Source organism: Melopsittacus undulatus, chromosome 7, assembly GCF_012275295.1.
Source record: "Melopsittacus undulatus isolate bMelUnd1 chromosome 7, bMelUnd1.mat.Z, whole genome shotgun sequence".
NCBI classification, from domain to species: Eukaryota; Metazoa; Chordata; class Aves; order Psittaciformes; family Psittaculidae; genus Melopsittacus; species Melopsittacus undulatus.
Genome location: NC_047533.1, coordinates 18178161 through 18193545, shown reverse-complemented (window position 1 = coordinate 18193545; position 15385 = coordinate 18178161). Strand labels below are relative to the sequence as shown.

General features: G+C 40.0%; 1 protein-coding gene across 1 annotated transcript; it reads right to left on the bottom strand.

Annotated features, from left to right (window-relative positions):
* Positions 1-3999: 3999 nt before the first annotated feature.
* On the bottom strand, positions 4000-14724 carry LOC101872903 (cytosolic beta-glucosidase). The gene is given in 9 exon segments (XM_031048381.2): positions 4000-4134; positions 4783-4862; positions 4865-5191; positions 5194-5271; positions 5274-5364; positions 5366-5407; positions 5409-5500; positions 10249-10482; positions 14655-14724. Coding segments are annotated over 9 exon segments (1149 nt in total).
* Positions 14725-15385: the final 661 nt, after the last annotated feature.

The following is a 15385-nucleotide window of genomic DNA, read 5'->3' as shown; positions in this document are numbered from 1 at the left end:
AAACTTAGAAAGGGGAGATTTGTGTGGAAGACAACTTCCTTCTGCAAGCAATAAAGGAGACAATGAGGAGAGGTGCCCTGCTTGACCTCTTGCCCACCAACAGGGAAGGGCTGGTTGGAAATGTGACTCTCCAGGGAAGCCTTGGATGCAGTGATCACGAGATGGTCAAATTTGAGGTCCTCAAGACAGTGAGAAGAGCGTGCAGCAAGCTCACTGCCCTGGACTTCAAGACAGTAGACTTTGGGCTCTTCAGGAACCTGCTTAGCAAGGTTCCATGGGATATAGCCCTAGAGGGCAGGGGGGCCCAAGACTCTTAGTTAATATTCAAGGATCACCTGCTACAAGCTCAGGAGTGTTGCATCCCGACTAGAAGGAAGTGCAGCAGGAGGGCCAGGAGACCTCCTTGGATGGATAAGGAGCTGCTGAGAAAAATTCACAGGAAAAAAGAGGCTTATAAAAGGTGGAAGCAAGGACAGGTGGCCTGGGATGAATACAGGGATGTTGTCCGGGTAGTTAGGGACCAAGTTAGGAAAGCTAAGGCCCAATTGGAGCTAAACTTGGCAAGGGATGTTAAAGATAATAGGAAGGGGTTTTATAGGCATGTAGCGGCTAAAAAACAGACTAAGGACAATGTAGGCCCCCTCTGGAAACTTTCAGGAGAACTGGCTACACAGGACTTGGAGAAGGCTGAGGTTCTGAATGGCTTCTTTGCCTTGATCTTCACTGGCAAAGGCTCTGACCGCAGCACCCGAGTCTTGGAAGGTGGACGCAGGGACTGTGAAAACTTAGACCTTGGGCCCTGTCGTGGTTTAAACCAAGTCCCCCAACTCCCGGAGAGTTAGGAAGGAGAATCCAAAGAATGTAGCCCCCACAGGTTAAGATAAGAACGGTTTAATAGCTAAGGCATAACACAAAATCACTACCGCCATTTACTACTACAAATAATAATGATACAGCAAATAACAAGCGAAAAGAATACAACACCCCACCAGCCACCGACCCGTAACTCACTCCACCCTGCCCGGCCAAGCACCGCTTGCTCCTTCCTCCATCTTTCTTCAGAGCTCTACCCCTCCAGCTCTCTCTCTCCCAGTATGCATCCTGGGCATCACGTGCTATGGTATGGAATACCCCATTGCCTAGCCTGGGTCAGGTGTCCTGTCTCTCCTTCCTCCCAGCCTCCCCTCCTCCACCTGGCTGGAGCACATGCTCAGAAAAGGCCCTGAACAAAAACACCCCCAAAACATGCCCACCACCAAGCAACCACTCCCAGCCCAGAAGTCAAAACACAGCACTGCACCAGCTACAAGAAGGAAACATGACTGCCATGGCTGAACCCATGACAGGCCCACTGTACGAGAGGATCTGGTTCGAGACCATCTTAAGAACCTGAATGTACACAAGTCCATGGGACCTGATGGAATCCATCCACAGGTCCTGAAGGAGCTGGCAAATGAAGTTACTAAGACACTGTCCATCATATTTGAAAAATCATGACAGTCAGGTCAAGTTCTTCACTACTGGAAAAGGGAAACATAACCCCCATTTCCAAGAAGGGGAAAATGGATGACCCAGGGAATAACAGACCAGTCAGTCTCACCTCTGTGCCTGGCAAATCTGGGAGCAGATTCTCCTGGAAGGCATGCCAAGGCACATGAAAAACAACAAGGTGCTTGGTGACAGCCAGCATGGCTTCACTAAGGGGAAATCCTGCCTGACCAATTTGGTGACCTTCTATGATGGGGCTATGGAACTGATGGACAGTGGTAGAGCAGTTGACGTCATCTACCTGGACTTGTGCAAAGCATTTGACACTGTCCCACACAACATCCTTGTCTCTAAATTGGAGACATCAATTTGATAGGTAGACCACTCGGTGGATAAAGAACTGGCTGGATGGGTGCATGCAAAGACTTGTGGTCAATGGCTCAATGTCCAAGTGGAAACCAGTAATGAGTGGTGTCCCTCATGGATCGGTGTTGGGTCTGGTCTTGTTTAACATCTTTGTTGGTGACATGGAGAGTGGGATTGAGTGTGCCCTCAGCAAATTTGCCGATGACTCCAGGCTGTGTGGTTCGGTTGATACGCTGGAGGGAAGGAATGCCATCAGAGGGACTTTGACACACTTGTGAGGTGGGCTGATGCCAACCTCATGAAGTTTAACCATGACAAGTGCAAGGTCCTACACGTGGGTCAGAGCAATCCCAGGCACAGCTACAGGTTGGGCAAAAAGAAAATTCATTGTATTCCTGCGGAGAAGGACTTGGGGGTGTTGGTCAATGAGAAAATGAACATGAGCCAGCATTGTGCACTCACAGCCCAGAAAGCCAACCATATCCTGGGCTGCATCAAGAGGAGCATGACCAGCAGGTTGAAGGAGGTGATCCTGCCCCTCTACTCTGCTCTCGTGAGACCTCACTTGGAGTATTGTGTGCAGTTCTGGTGTCCTCAATAGAAAAAGGACATGGAACTGTTAGAACAAGTCCAGAGGAGGGCCACGAGGATGATCAGGGGACTGGAGCACCTCCCATATGAAGACAGGCTGAGAAAGTTGGGGCTGTTCAGCCTGGAGAAGAGAAGGCTGCGTGGAGACCTCATAGCAGCCTTCCAGTATCTGAAGGGAGGCTACAGGGATGCTGGGGAGGGACTATTCATTAGGGACTGTAGTGATAGGACAAGGGGTAACGGGTTAAAACTTAAACAGCAGGGGTTTAGACTGGATATAAGGAAGAAATTCTTTACTGTTAGGGTGGTGAGGCACTGGAATGGGTTGCCCAGGGAGGTTGTGAATGCTCCATCCCTGGCGGTGTTCAAGGCCAGGTTGGATGAAGTCTTGGGTGACATGGTTTAGTGTGAGGTGTCCCTGCCCATGGCAGGGGGGTTGGAACTAGATGATCTTGAGGTCCTTTCCAATCCTAACTATTCTATGATTCTATGATTCTATGAAGTTCCTTACTGTGAGAGAGGTGATGCACTGGAACAGTCGGCCCAAGGAAATTGTAGATGCTTCATCCCTGGCAGTGTTCAAGGCCAAGTTGGATGGAGCCTTGAGCAACCTGGTCTAGTGTGAGGTGTCCCCATCCATGGCAGCAGTGTTGGAACTAGATTATCTTAACGTCCTTTCCAAGTCAAACCTTTCTGTGATTCTATGATTCTACAAAATTAAGGATAAAGAATAAAACAAGCAAAACTAAAAAAAAAAAAAAAAGCATGAAGATGGAAAAATGGCTACAAAAAACTATTGAACTATAATATGACATTCATGAATGTGATTGCTTTGGACAAATATAACATGGAGACTAGCTGTTATCTAAGTGAACCAGCATTTTAGAATATATTCGATTTGATTCATAGTGAGAAGATCTAATCTTTGTATACCACCAACAGAAGGTAAGGAAGGAATTTCCAGAAAGCTGAAAAGTGGGCTAAGTTTATTTCTATCAAAATTAATGGAAAAGCATGTTTCAAATGAAAAAAGAGCTTCACCAGTGCTAAACACTTCTGGCCATCCTGACATAAAGATAGAAGCTGAGCTATAACAACGTAATGACCTCATACAGGTAGAAATTACCACAAGGAAGATATTTTGTATGCGAGGTTATATTGTGCTGTAAGTATATAATGAGATGCAATGGTCAGGTCTTCAAGTGCACTCAACTTTGTACTCTTCATAATGAAAAGTATGAATGATAAGCACTTCTGAAGATCAGTGTAGTTGCTTTCCTCAATGAAGAAAGGTCATGGTATGGTCCTACAAAACTGAGTTTAAAAATAATGTATGTATGGAGCACCTTTTAATCAGTTTCCACCCCAAGATGGGGAGCAGAATTAATACAGCTTGCTTTCCTTTCAGCTAAACATGTGTTGTTTTTCTTTTAAACCCCTTCCTTTCCCTCCGATTTACAAGAGTTTTAGCTTCGAGAATCATTGGTTATTGCCCAATGCAAATAAGCACAAAGTAAAATTATATTAAGTTTGCACAATTGATCTTTCATTGTTTTAAATTGTGCCTTTTAAAATTTCCTGTAAAATCAGCCTAAAATACTCCCATAGTTGACTGCCATCAAGTAGTGCAGGGTCACTTTGGGAAAACCCATTCTCAGTGATACAAATTGTAGGGTTATTATATGTATCCTAGAACAAGAGAGTAGAAGTTTTATTCAGAACAGATGTAAGAAAGCCTATAAAATCAGATGCATTACCCTCTATCTTTTCTAAGCTACAAACTAAAACTAGTTTTCATCAAATTGCACTGACCCTATTAACTTAATTTTCCATGAGCTGACCTTTTATGACTAACAATGGAAAAGCAAAACTGTGCAAATATCCATGAAGACAGTGAAATGACTTATTTTAATGAGAAGACTAAAATATCTTTCCTGCATTAGCATCTGCTTATTGTCACTGCTCCTTAACCCCTTGGTACTGGCAGTCACTGCATGTCCCATTGCCAGGAGTAGCTGCATGCCAGGAAAACCTTACTGTTGGCGTCAGAAAGATAATTTCTGGACTTCAAAAGATGGTATAACACTGATGTGTCATTTCAAACTGTAAAATAGCTATCAAGTACAAAGGCAACAGGAAAACACTGAAGCTTTTACTTTTTCTACCTAGCATGCAATAATTAAATTAAAAATCCCAAGGTGAGTTGTTTTTTATGTCTTGTACAATGTCTTATGCCATCCAGATGGGCTCCTCAAAAACCCCAAATCACCAAAATTACACACTGGTTTCTTAGATCTTTTCATTGGCCAGCTAATAGCAGTAAAATGGTGCTGTGACCCATTCCTTGATATAACACAGAAGTCAGTGCAAACCCCATGGCACAACAGGCAACCATAAACTCCCAGTTGCAATAGGCCACTTTCAGATTCACCGTCCACTGAAACACTTAGTTTCTTGTCTGCATTTGCTTGGTCTTAGCAGTTCAGAGTGTAGAAGCCAGCAATACCCATGATGATAATTTTTTCCTCTTTAGTGAATTCTGGAAGACTTGTTGATAAGTAACTCTGCTTTGAATGCTTTGCAGAAATATCGGACTTCACAATGGCTGGGTATTCATCATCAACAAATATCCTGAAAAAATTATCTAAGTTAAGGAGCAAAAAGCAAAAGTCACTTTTTGATTTGCTACAGAGGTTTTACCAATCTCAGTTCAGAGTTACAGACACAAGCCCACTTTGTTTTGTCCAAATATCTTGATGCAACTGTGCCAGGTTTTAGCATGAGCTTTTAGCACATTATAAATGGCCTTGTAAGCTCTGGTACCAATACTGAGGGTATACCATTTTCACAGCCACATATAGGAACAACATAAGGCTCATTAATAGTGATCACCCAGTCTACAAATGTTCTGAAGCAATAATTTTTCATGAATATCAAAGGTCTATATGATCTTTTCAGATTCCCCAGTCATCTTCATCTTGCAAGGACTGAGGTAAGCCAAAGTGATACAGGGAGCAGGATGCAAGTTTGTCATTGGTTTTGCTGTAATAATTGACTCTTGAAAATATTAAATGAAACAAAAAAGGGTTACCTTAAAACATTTTACATTTTAACACATGAAGAAACCTCACTGCACATTTTCTCTGTTATGAGATGCAAATATTTTCTCTCAGTTGCATACTGACTACTGTTATAAGACTCCAGAGTTGGCAAAAATGCTCAGCACACAAAATCTTCCAAGCAGGCACATAAAATGAAATGAGGATGCAAATATTCAAAATAGATCAGTGGACAGCAACTCCCCAGGAGAAACATAATTCTGATGGGTGCTGGCCACATGAAAATATAATCCTTTCATTTAAATGCCTGAATGGCAGCCTGGTTGCAGGTACAAAATGCAAGCGTTTTGGAAAAATCCTGACACTTGAGAGCCTTACAGGTAGATTTGTTCTAATGAAAGCATTTATCTCCTTAAGAACTGTGTCTTTTAAAAAGTTCAGTGCCACACTCAGCAAGGTAACTAAGTTGATCTGTTGTGATTTGAACTTGATTGGCGGGGTGAGCTGTTCACTCTAGGCTGTTCCATTGTCTACCACTGTCTGTACCAGCATCAAGACAAAGAAGATACTGTCAATGCATTCAATATTTTGCAGTGGTGTGAATTCAACAGTTCCCTCATTAGATCTATATGATATTTAAAGCTTTTTATGAGGCTCTGCTAGTTTTTAAATAGAGTTTAGGGTATTGATATCTTTAGCCACCAAGTTGAATGACTTGGCATTCGCTTATTTAAGAAACCAACTCTCTTCCTTTTGGACTGCTACTGCTGCAGACTGCTCAGTCCCTCTAACTGCAAGAGGGAATTAGCTCGTCTCTCTAAAAACTCATGAGTTCCTACCTTTTTTGTCCCTCCTTGGTAAGACAGAGATCAACTTTCATTTCCTGGATGTGTTGTTAAAGCTTGCCAGCATTGGGGATGTACTTCTAGAGGCTTAAAAGGAATTCACCCTCTGCTCAGATTTAGCAGTGGCTGACATGAATATGTTTCCTAAAGGACTATTTTTATGCTCCTGAGAGGTCACTGTAAGTTTAAATATCAGGATACTTTAAGCTCTCAAATAGGCATTTTTAGTTTTGCTTGCATCCAAACAAAACTACATTGCTTTTAGGCCTTCTGTAAACGCTAGATATTGCTAAACACATCGTAAGCTCTGGTTCAAAGACTATCAATTAGCTTGCTCTTTTACTTGAACTATCTGGTTTACTGCAGTAATTGGAAAAGGCCAACAGTGGCCTTGAATTATTATTTGTTAAGCTAAGAGGTTCCAGCCAGAAATAGGTCTCCATCACCCTAGTGGAATGTAGAAATCAGTCAGGCTTTGCTTCAGAGACTCGGGCTAAATTATACCAAAGTGTGGGCACATATCCTAATAAGACATAGGTGTGTACAAAATAACTATCCCAAGGCCTTGCTGTATTGAAACCCAGAACTGAGAAAGGTCTAAAGAACTTAACAACAGAAAGGAGGAGGAGGGTTCCTAAGATGCAAAGGTTAACAAAATGTATATTTAGGAGGTTATGGATGGTTTAGATTATTATTCTTAAAAGTTTCTGAACCAGAGATTTTGTTTAATCCAAAGCAGGAAACCTGTTCATTAATAAATGTTTCTGTACTATATTGTACTATATATTCCCTGCTATTCTCAAGTTCAGGTTGCTATGTACTTCTACTTAAAAATGCCAATACAGAACCCCATGCTATCTTCTTCTTGAAAGAACAGTATTAGACTTCAAATTAGCCTAAGTTCAACTGACTGATCGTAAGGATTTGTGTCAAATGTCTTTTTAAAGACAACATTTACTGCAGCAATCAATTACAAACCCCAGATTTAGACAGTGCCTTCTCCTAAATAAACAGGTGCATACACATCCTTTAGCACAGCAAGACTCAATAAGTTTGTTTACAAAGTAATTCACAATAAATCTCACTGGTAATTTGCTTTTCCTTCCAAGTGCAGCACCAGAAAAACACATTAAATTCTGAGGAGATACACGCCTGTGGCCTGAGAATGCACCCATGGAAAAGAGGAAGGAATATACCAGAATTCTAAAATTTGAAAGGCAAATTCTTGCAATTTGCAAGAGAACAAATAAGGTTTGTAAATGTTACTTTTGAACAGGGACCTATTAGACTTTAGTGGGACTGGGTGTGTGTTAACTCTGCTGTTGGGACTACAAGGTTTACTACATAAGCTTAAACTGGGAATAAAGAAATCCTTTGCTGGTACAAAATCCTGTTCTAACATATTGAGAGTAATGCTGTGTAGAAGACTAGCATTTCTCATTCTAATTTTCAGATTATAAATTACTCAGTACAAGTTATAACATTTAAATGCAACCAGCTATCATTAATTTTTTACATCTCAATTAAACACCAATAGTGGAAAAGATTTATGCTTTGTATTAGGAAATGAAGAGAAATAGAACTGCATCCCTGAAAAATGTAAATGTCAAGTGAAATTTTCATGTTGCCTCATACCTTCCAGAGTAGCCTGATTTAGTTTCTATGGCTGTATCTGTGGGTCAGCTAGAAGCAGAAATGCAGAAGAAAATGTTCTTCTGAGAAAGTGTGTATAAGAGTTTCATGCAGACACCCTAAAATTTGTTGATTATAGACATTAAGGTGCATTTTGTCACTGGAAAGTGAAGGATTGTTCTTTTCTCTCATCTTTGCTCCCTATCCTGATTCCCTAACTTCGTGCTGAATTGAGGCATAACATCAAACTCTTCCAGACTCAATGCCTCTACTTCTATTATTTTTGTGTCCCTCCACGCTGACACCTTGTGTTTAGCAGTTAACTTATTCTGCTCAGGGTACCTCCTAGGGTAAAAAACATTGGACAAAAATGCTTTAAAAACAAACTTGGTGTAGGTTTTAACCAAAACCCTGGCACATCTTAGGAACAATACACCTACAACATCTCTACTTTAAAAGACTTTATCCTGACTGGGTTAGAAACAGAACTGGTTTAAAGGTTTTCAAATGTCCTGAGTCCTAGGTGTGAAATTGGTAGTGAATCACTTGGTGTGAATGATTTTATTTGAAAGGACATTGCTCTAGCTTTCTAATTCTTCACATGCTCTTTGTAAAAATGTTTATAAGGAAGATGATGGCCTTTCCATGCTATGCAGTTACAATTGCTTCAACAGATCACTGCACAAGAGAAGTGAACTCCTGCCTAATGAAAGCTGGCCTACTTGGAGTTCTTCCAATGCCCTTTCGTTAAATGTAAAGTTCATAATATTAATCAGGCAACTGCTTATACTGGGGATCAATTGAACGTTTTCTGAAATTACAGCTGAGTTTTGTCAAAATGTTAGCTTTCCTTACCAAGTGCATTCAGAATGTCTGCTTGCTGTCTTCCACTCCGACATCTAAATAACAAAGCCTATTCAGTAGGCAGCTCTGTGGGGTTGTACAGTGCCTGAAGCCTTAGCTGAAGGAATATCAGTATAGGAAAGAAACCACAAGGGCTCAGCCAAATTTAAGTTCAACACATCACAGAAAACATTCCAAGGCAAGGGCAAGCTGTGCCAGTAAAAGTGGGAAGCATACTGTAAATTTTGGTGGCAAAGGAAAAACTTCCATTCAAGCTTCTCCGGGATGTTGGCACAGTTTTTGCTGTCATGCTCTGCAGGGGGAAATGACTGGTTGGTCTGTTTGCAGCAGATTCATCAGGCCCGCTTTCTAATTCTTGAAACAAAGGTTTCTCCACTGTGGTGAAAACTGTAATCTGCAGGATGCAGAGGGCAGGCTGCTGCCTATTGAGCAGCCAAACTCTATATGACCAAAATTCTACAGAAATATACTGCTTCTGATGGTATCTTCCTATCAAGATAGGATAACCTGAAGAGGACTTTCCAAGAAACCTTTCCCTTTGAAGCCTTCCATCTTTGCAATCTTCAAACCAGCAGAAGAAAAGAATTGCCAAAGCAAACACTGCCCTAGAAGTATAAAGATGCATATCTTCTCAGCAAAACTGAGATTCAGAAGAATAAGAAGCAGAACTGAGATTCAGAGTTCATCCAAATCTACTTTGCTTTTTTTTTCTCCTCAAAACATTATGCTCTCAGCATACAAGAGACCTCAGCCAAGTACTTTGATTCTCACATCATTTTTGGTTCAGCCTCAGTTGTTTTTATCCTTCACAATTATTTTTATTTCTTCTTTCTTCTATTCCCTATGTTCTGCAGGCAAAGCTGCCATTTCCTGTCTTTTCCTAGTGAATGATCTTAATCTTAAATCCATACCTACATAATTAAAATTAAAAAATACAAAGTGTAGGAAATTCTTTGTCTGACTTCTAGCAATCTGACAAGCCTGTTTATGTGCTATATCCCTTTTCACTTTTACACTGTATGCTGAGAGTGTGAAAACTTTTCTCTTCAGAGCAGGGACTGTCTTGTGTTTCTGACAGAATGAAGCGCAGCTCCTAGCTGAGTCTAACGAATCCTCTCTAATTTGCTAAAGAAAATACATAGAGTTACAATTAAAAAAACTGGAGTAAGCAAAAAGATACATAGAAAACATAATACTAATCCTTTCCCAAAAGATTGTGCTATCCAAGGGGATCTAGAATATTAATTAGTAAGTTGTTGCAAACCTATAAAAAATCATCCCATAATTACTCTGAAAAAAGTTGCGATTTCAAAGCTACACTGCAGAATAGCATACTGGATTAATTATGCCAGACTGCAGCAATAACCTTGAATTAAAGCTGCAACCTTCTATTTTTAAGAAACAATTGCCTTTCTGGTTGATGAAACCTGTCGTCCCATCAGGTAACAGACGTGACCAGGAAAGAGAAAAGCAATAATGAGTCAATCCAAGCTGTTTGATACATTTCAAATCTTCCTCCCACAGAGTGTAGCTGCCACAAGCTACATCACCAGTCTGGTGCTTGAAAACTCGATCTCCTCCCTGATGGGTGAATGTGTCCCAGACATTAGGGCCCTTTCCATCTGCATTCCAGCTTTCTGCTTGAAAAACTGAACTTGGTCATTACACTTTTGACATCAAAAGACATATGTTAAATGTAAACATTTATCACAAAGTAGGCACAAACCCCTCTAAATCTTGTGAGTAAAATGAGCAGTATTCCTTCCTTGCTCCTTATATCATTTAAAGTAACTAGGAGCTTTCAGTTATTAGTATTTGTGTTAGGCTTTGCATTTATTCATATTTTCACTTGCTGCTAATTATTTGAAAAACCTGTTTTAAAAAGCATTCACAGTTCTGACACTCTTCATACTTCCTTGGCCAAAAATCAGATGTTTGCAACTCTTGAGATATTACAGGTTTTCACAAAGGGCATTTTCTAATGCAGCTTCCATCCATAAATGTAAAAGATCAGTCCATATCAAAGAAAGCCTTTAGGGTATGAGAAATACATCCAACAAATAGGTACTTAACGGCTTTCTGGATGTCCTTTGAAAATCCTGACAGTCTGTTAAAAAGAAAGGAATGCCATTATGAGCCATGGCCCTAGGCACATACAAGCTGAATTAATAACGCAGCTCTGCAAAACTTTTGTATTTTACTTAGCCAAACATTCACAGAAATGAATTTTGAACACTCAAAACCCCTACACCATTTTCTTTGCTTTCAGAGTTTTGGGAAATTTCTATTCCAAAATTGAGATAGACAGATTACTTTTAAAATATTCAAGATAGAGCTGCTGTTTGAGATTACACAGTATTAACATTATGTAGTATTTAAACCAAATAAATGCACCTTTCTTCATTACAAGCTTCTTTGTCTTTCAGAAGCAATGATGTAGCTGAGTCAAAGATTTCATTTTTAACGTGGGGAGCTCTGTAAACTTACACCCCTGCAAAACGTGGTTGCACAATAAAATTACAAATAACCCCAAAATGGCCAGCCTCACTTACATGCAAGGTTTTTCAGAGCCCCAGTGAATGCACAGTTCCAGGGTTACTCTTTAAAAACTAAAATGACATTGTGTGTTAAAATCACATATAAATTAAATATTAGTTGGGTTGTAAGATTAATAACTATATAATAGCTACATATCAATCCTCAATAAAAGTGTTTTAATAATCAATTAGTATCATAGAAATTAGAGATGGAGGAGAACTATTAGGAGGTCATTGAGTCCATCCCTTGCCAACGCAAGATTGCTCCCTTAAGTATATTCAGTACTTAATACACATCTGTCTTATTAAATCTAAGTTTAATGCAAGGTTAAGCATATTGAAGACACTTAATTTAAAGCATTACTAAAATCTGTAATATCACTTCTATAACCTAGCTTTTCAAAGATCATTGTCACATTTCATGCTCTTTACAGGATTTTATTGCTGCATATGAACACGGCTACATCTACATTTGGTTGGTCAGTAAATGAAACTCTTATACGGGACAACCTTCAAAGTAGGTCAAATTTTAGATCCAGACAGCTTGAGTTTCTCTTAGTCTCAGATTTTATCACAGACTTTCTGCTCTGTCTGTATGCTTTTCAGAAAAACACAGTACTAAAAGTTTTCTACATCCTGATTTTGATTTCAATTATGCTGGCTGAAATAAATAGTCATTTTAGAGGAGTGCAGGAAATAAATAAGTTCCGGTGATACCTAGAAATTAGAAGCCTTTAAAGCAGGCTTCCTGCACTGTATTGATAAGATATAGCTCTTTTTTCACTACAGTGGGAGCAAAGGGAACCAAAACCTGCCATAATGGGCAGCTGACACACCTTCGGTTAAGAATCAATCAGCAGCTAGAGCAGGTGCTGAACAATTTTGTTTTTTGTCTGCCTTCCTCCAGCAAAGGAGGTGGGAGGGAGGAGGAGAAGCATTTGACTTTCAGCAGGGTATGACAGTGCTACTCCAATGGCCATTAGCCACCAAAAAGCCCTGACTGGGGCTGCAGCAACAAACCCACTTCCAAGCACTCCTCATGCTCTTCGAAGAGTCTCTCTGTACAGCCTAGAGTATCTGAGCTAGCTATATATAGTGTAGGAAGCAATCTAGCCAAGGCAACAGAAAGCTTCACATACACTAGCATATCCTGCTGAGCCACAATTAGTCTGCACAGAACACTGCTCTGCTTCAATGAACTGAGCTTGCACCTCTAAGTTTGCTTGGAAATCTCCACACTACACAGCACTGCATAGTGCAGACAGACCCTGAGTTTTAGTGACCTTTGGAGAGAGGAAAGAACAGTGATGAAGAACTGATTTTACATTTCAAGCACATAGGTAAGACTTAACTACCAACTTATCACATAACATCAGTGGTTAATATGAATTATCATGAAACATGATGCATGTTCTCTGTTCTCTGCATTATGTAATGCATTCCATTATTACAATGGAATAAGATAGAATGTTTTTCCATTTAAGTGAAGCTCATGAAACAGGAATATTACTGATCAGAGTATTTGAGTTTTCATGTACTTTTCCAAGTTAGCTTTTCTTCTAATTCAGATGTGCTTTCACCTTTTGGAATGAATCTTTTCTGGCCTGGTCTCTGCCCAGAAGGTGACATTTTGCTTGAATTAATACAGTTCAACTATTTGGCATATGAAAGAAGTGAAGAAAACTACTTTTACCATTACAAGATTTTTTGCAACTTTTCCTTCTCTCTCTAAAAAAGAAATAAAGAATTAAAAAAAAAAAATCAAGCAGAGTTGAAATTTAGCATAGAAATGGCCCTCAGTAAGAAGAAGTGCTTTTGAGTGTTCTGGTGCAAATTGATTTTGATTTGACTGAGTCATGAACCTTTGAAATCTGCACTTTGAGCATGCAGAGTACAATTGGTATGATTTTTTAGCACTTTGAAATATACAGAGTGGAGGAGGTTGTGCTGTGCATAAATACATAGCTGACAGTAAAAAATAAAGTACTCTGTCAGCCTTTGCCTCATCCACTGTGTATCTTGTGATATGTGCAGCAACTGAGTTTGGAATCTACAAGAACTATTGCTTCAGTCATGCTGGCTTTAGGTTGGAAGCTGCACAGCTCCAAAGCTTTCAGGAGGAGGAATTCCCTGTTGTGTTTCTTACTTCTGCAGGAAGAGGGTCATCTGAGTAGTGTCTAGACCACATTATAGATTTTTTTAATGTTTCTCCCACTCAGAAGCCTTAGGAAAGCTCATTAAAAATACATTAAGAGCACATTAAGGTTGCACATCTAGCCACTCAAAAGGCAGGAAATTATAATGTCATTCTATATGCACACACAATTCTCATTTTAAAAATTAGTTAGTAGAGCTATGCGCATTGCAGGACTCGAGTTAGAATCTCGCCCAGAATATTGATTCCCTAGGAACAGTGAGCTGCTCAGTCTATTAGGTAAAGCTAACTGAGCTCGTTAAAAGGTACCAAGCATGGGCAAGTACTCTCACTTTCAGCAATAACCAAGAACTAAAGGCTACATCCTCATAGACAATTTTAGATCTACAACTCCCATTTAGGTACTGAAATCAATGGGAGTTAAGTGCCTGCAAGCTGCAGCGTATAATATGAGAAAATCAGATCTATATGTATTTTAAAGGTCTCTAAACACACATTTATGAAGGGATAAACTTTGGGGGTGGTTATGGGCTGTCGGTGACCCTGTACCTTATGGGTTTTCATTCCCTAATCTGCCACATATTTTTGTATCATACTGGACAAATCACTTTATGAGCACCTCCATCAGTTGGGAACATGAAACATGTCCCTGGGGGAAGGCCTCCACAAGTCCAGCTGCTAAACTCTCAGTTCACTGTTTTTCATGTTCTTTGAAGCTGAATTCCTAACTGAGGAACTCTTATGACTGTCAATGTCTGATGAGATGGTTCTCCCATCTGGTTTTGGAATAGCCAATAGTAATTACTTAAATTAGCTCTAGAGAAAGAAAATCCTCAAGAACTAATTGGAAAATAACTTGTATATACCTTTTTTTTTGCCCCCATTCTCAATAGCTAGTGAAAGGTTTCTCCTCCATTTCTATTACCTAACCATATTTCTGAGATTTGAAACATCTTTTACCCTCTTCTTACTACTCAGGCCAGAATTGTTTAAACAGAAGTGCCACATGGATTTGCTTCACATGTAGCATCTACATAACACAGCAAACACTCTCCTTTCTGAATCCAGACTTTTAGTTCACTTAAAACTTTACACTTTGTCAGCTAAAAATTTACACCTTCAATTTGATATGCTATTGTAGCTGCACCCCAAGCAAATCCAACTGGAAAAGCAATATCCTCTGGCATCAGCTCCAGAGGACAGGCGAATACGCAGCATTATGCAATGCTATGGAGATGTGGGCTTCATTTGCAGACAACAGTTTCTGGCTTGATCACTCTTCCACTTGTTACAAGCAGATTCTATACTGAAGACAAAAATAAACCCTGTGCAGCTTCACACACTGAAGGGCAAGCCATGCACTTTGCATATCTCAGGATTAAAGCAGAGTGGTTCAGTCAGCTAACAGTGAAAGTGGAAAAGGCAGCAGTGGAAAAGCCTAGGGTGGTCACAGTAAAGGGGCACCACCTACTACAAAGCGTTAGTAAGCAGAACAGATCACTGCTCACTTTCCTCTCATCTCTCACTTCCCAGCCAAAGGACTTTTTGGATGCTCTACTCAACATAAATCTGTAGTCATCAGGCAAAAAGTCATTTTCACCCCTTTTAGAAAACTTCAAAAAACAGCACCATATCTTCTTTTCTGGCATCAAATAGCTATTTTTTCTCTCCCAAAACCAAAACAACTTGCCTGCAGTATGTGAGAAAGGGTGTTTTGGACATTACATGTTTGGCAGTTGAAACCAATGGGTAGAAGAGGAAGATTTGTATGAGCATACAGACAGAACAGCTATCCTTCTTTAAAATGCCGTGGATGTTCATTTTTTCTAAGGCAGCAATGACAACTTT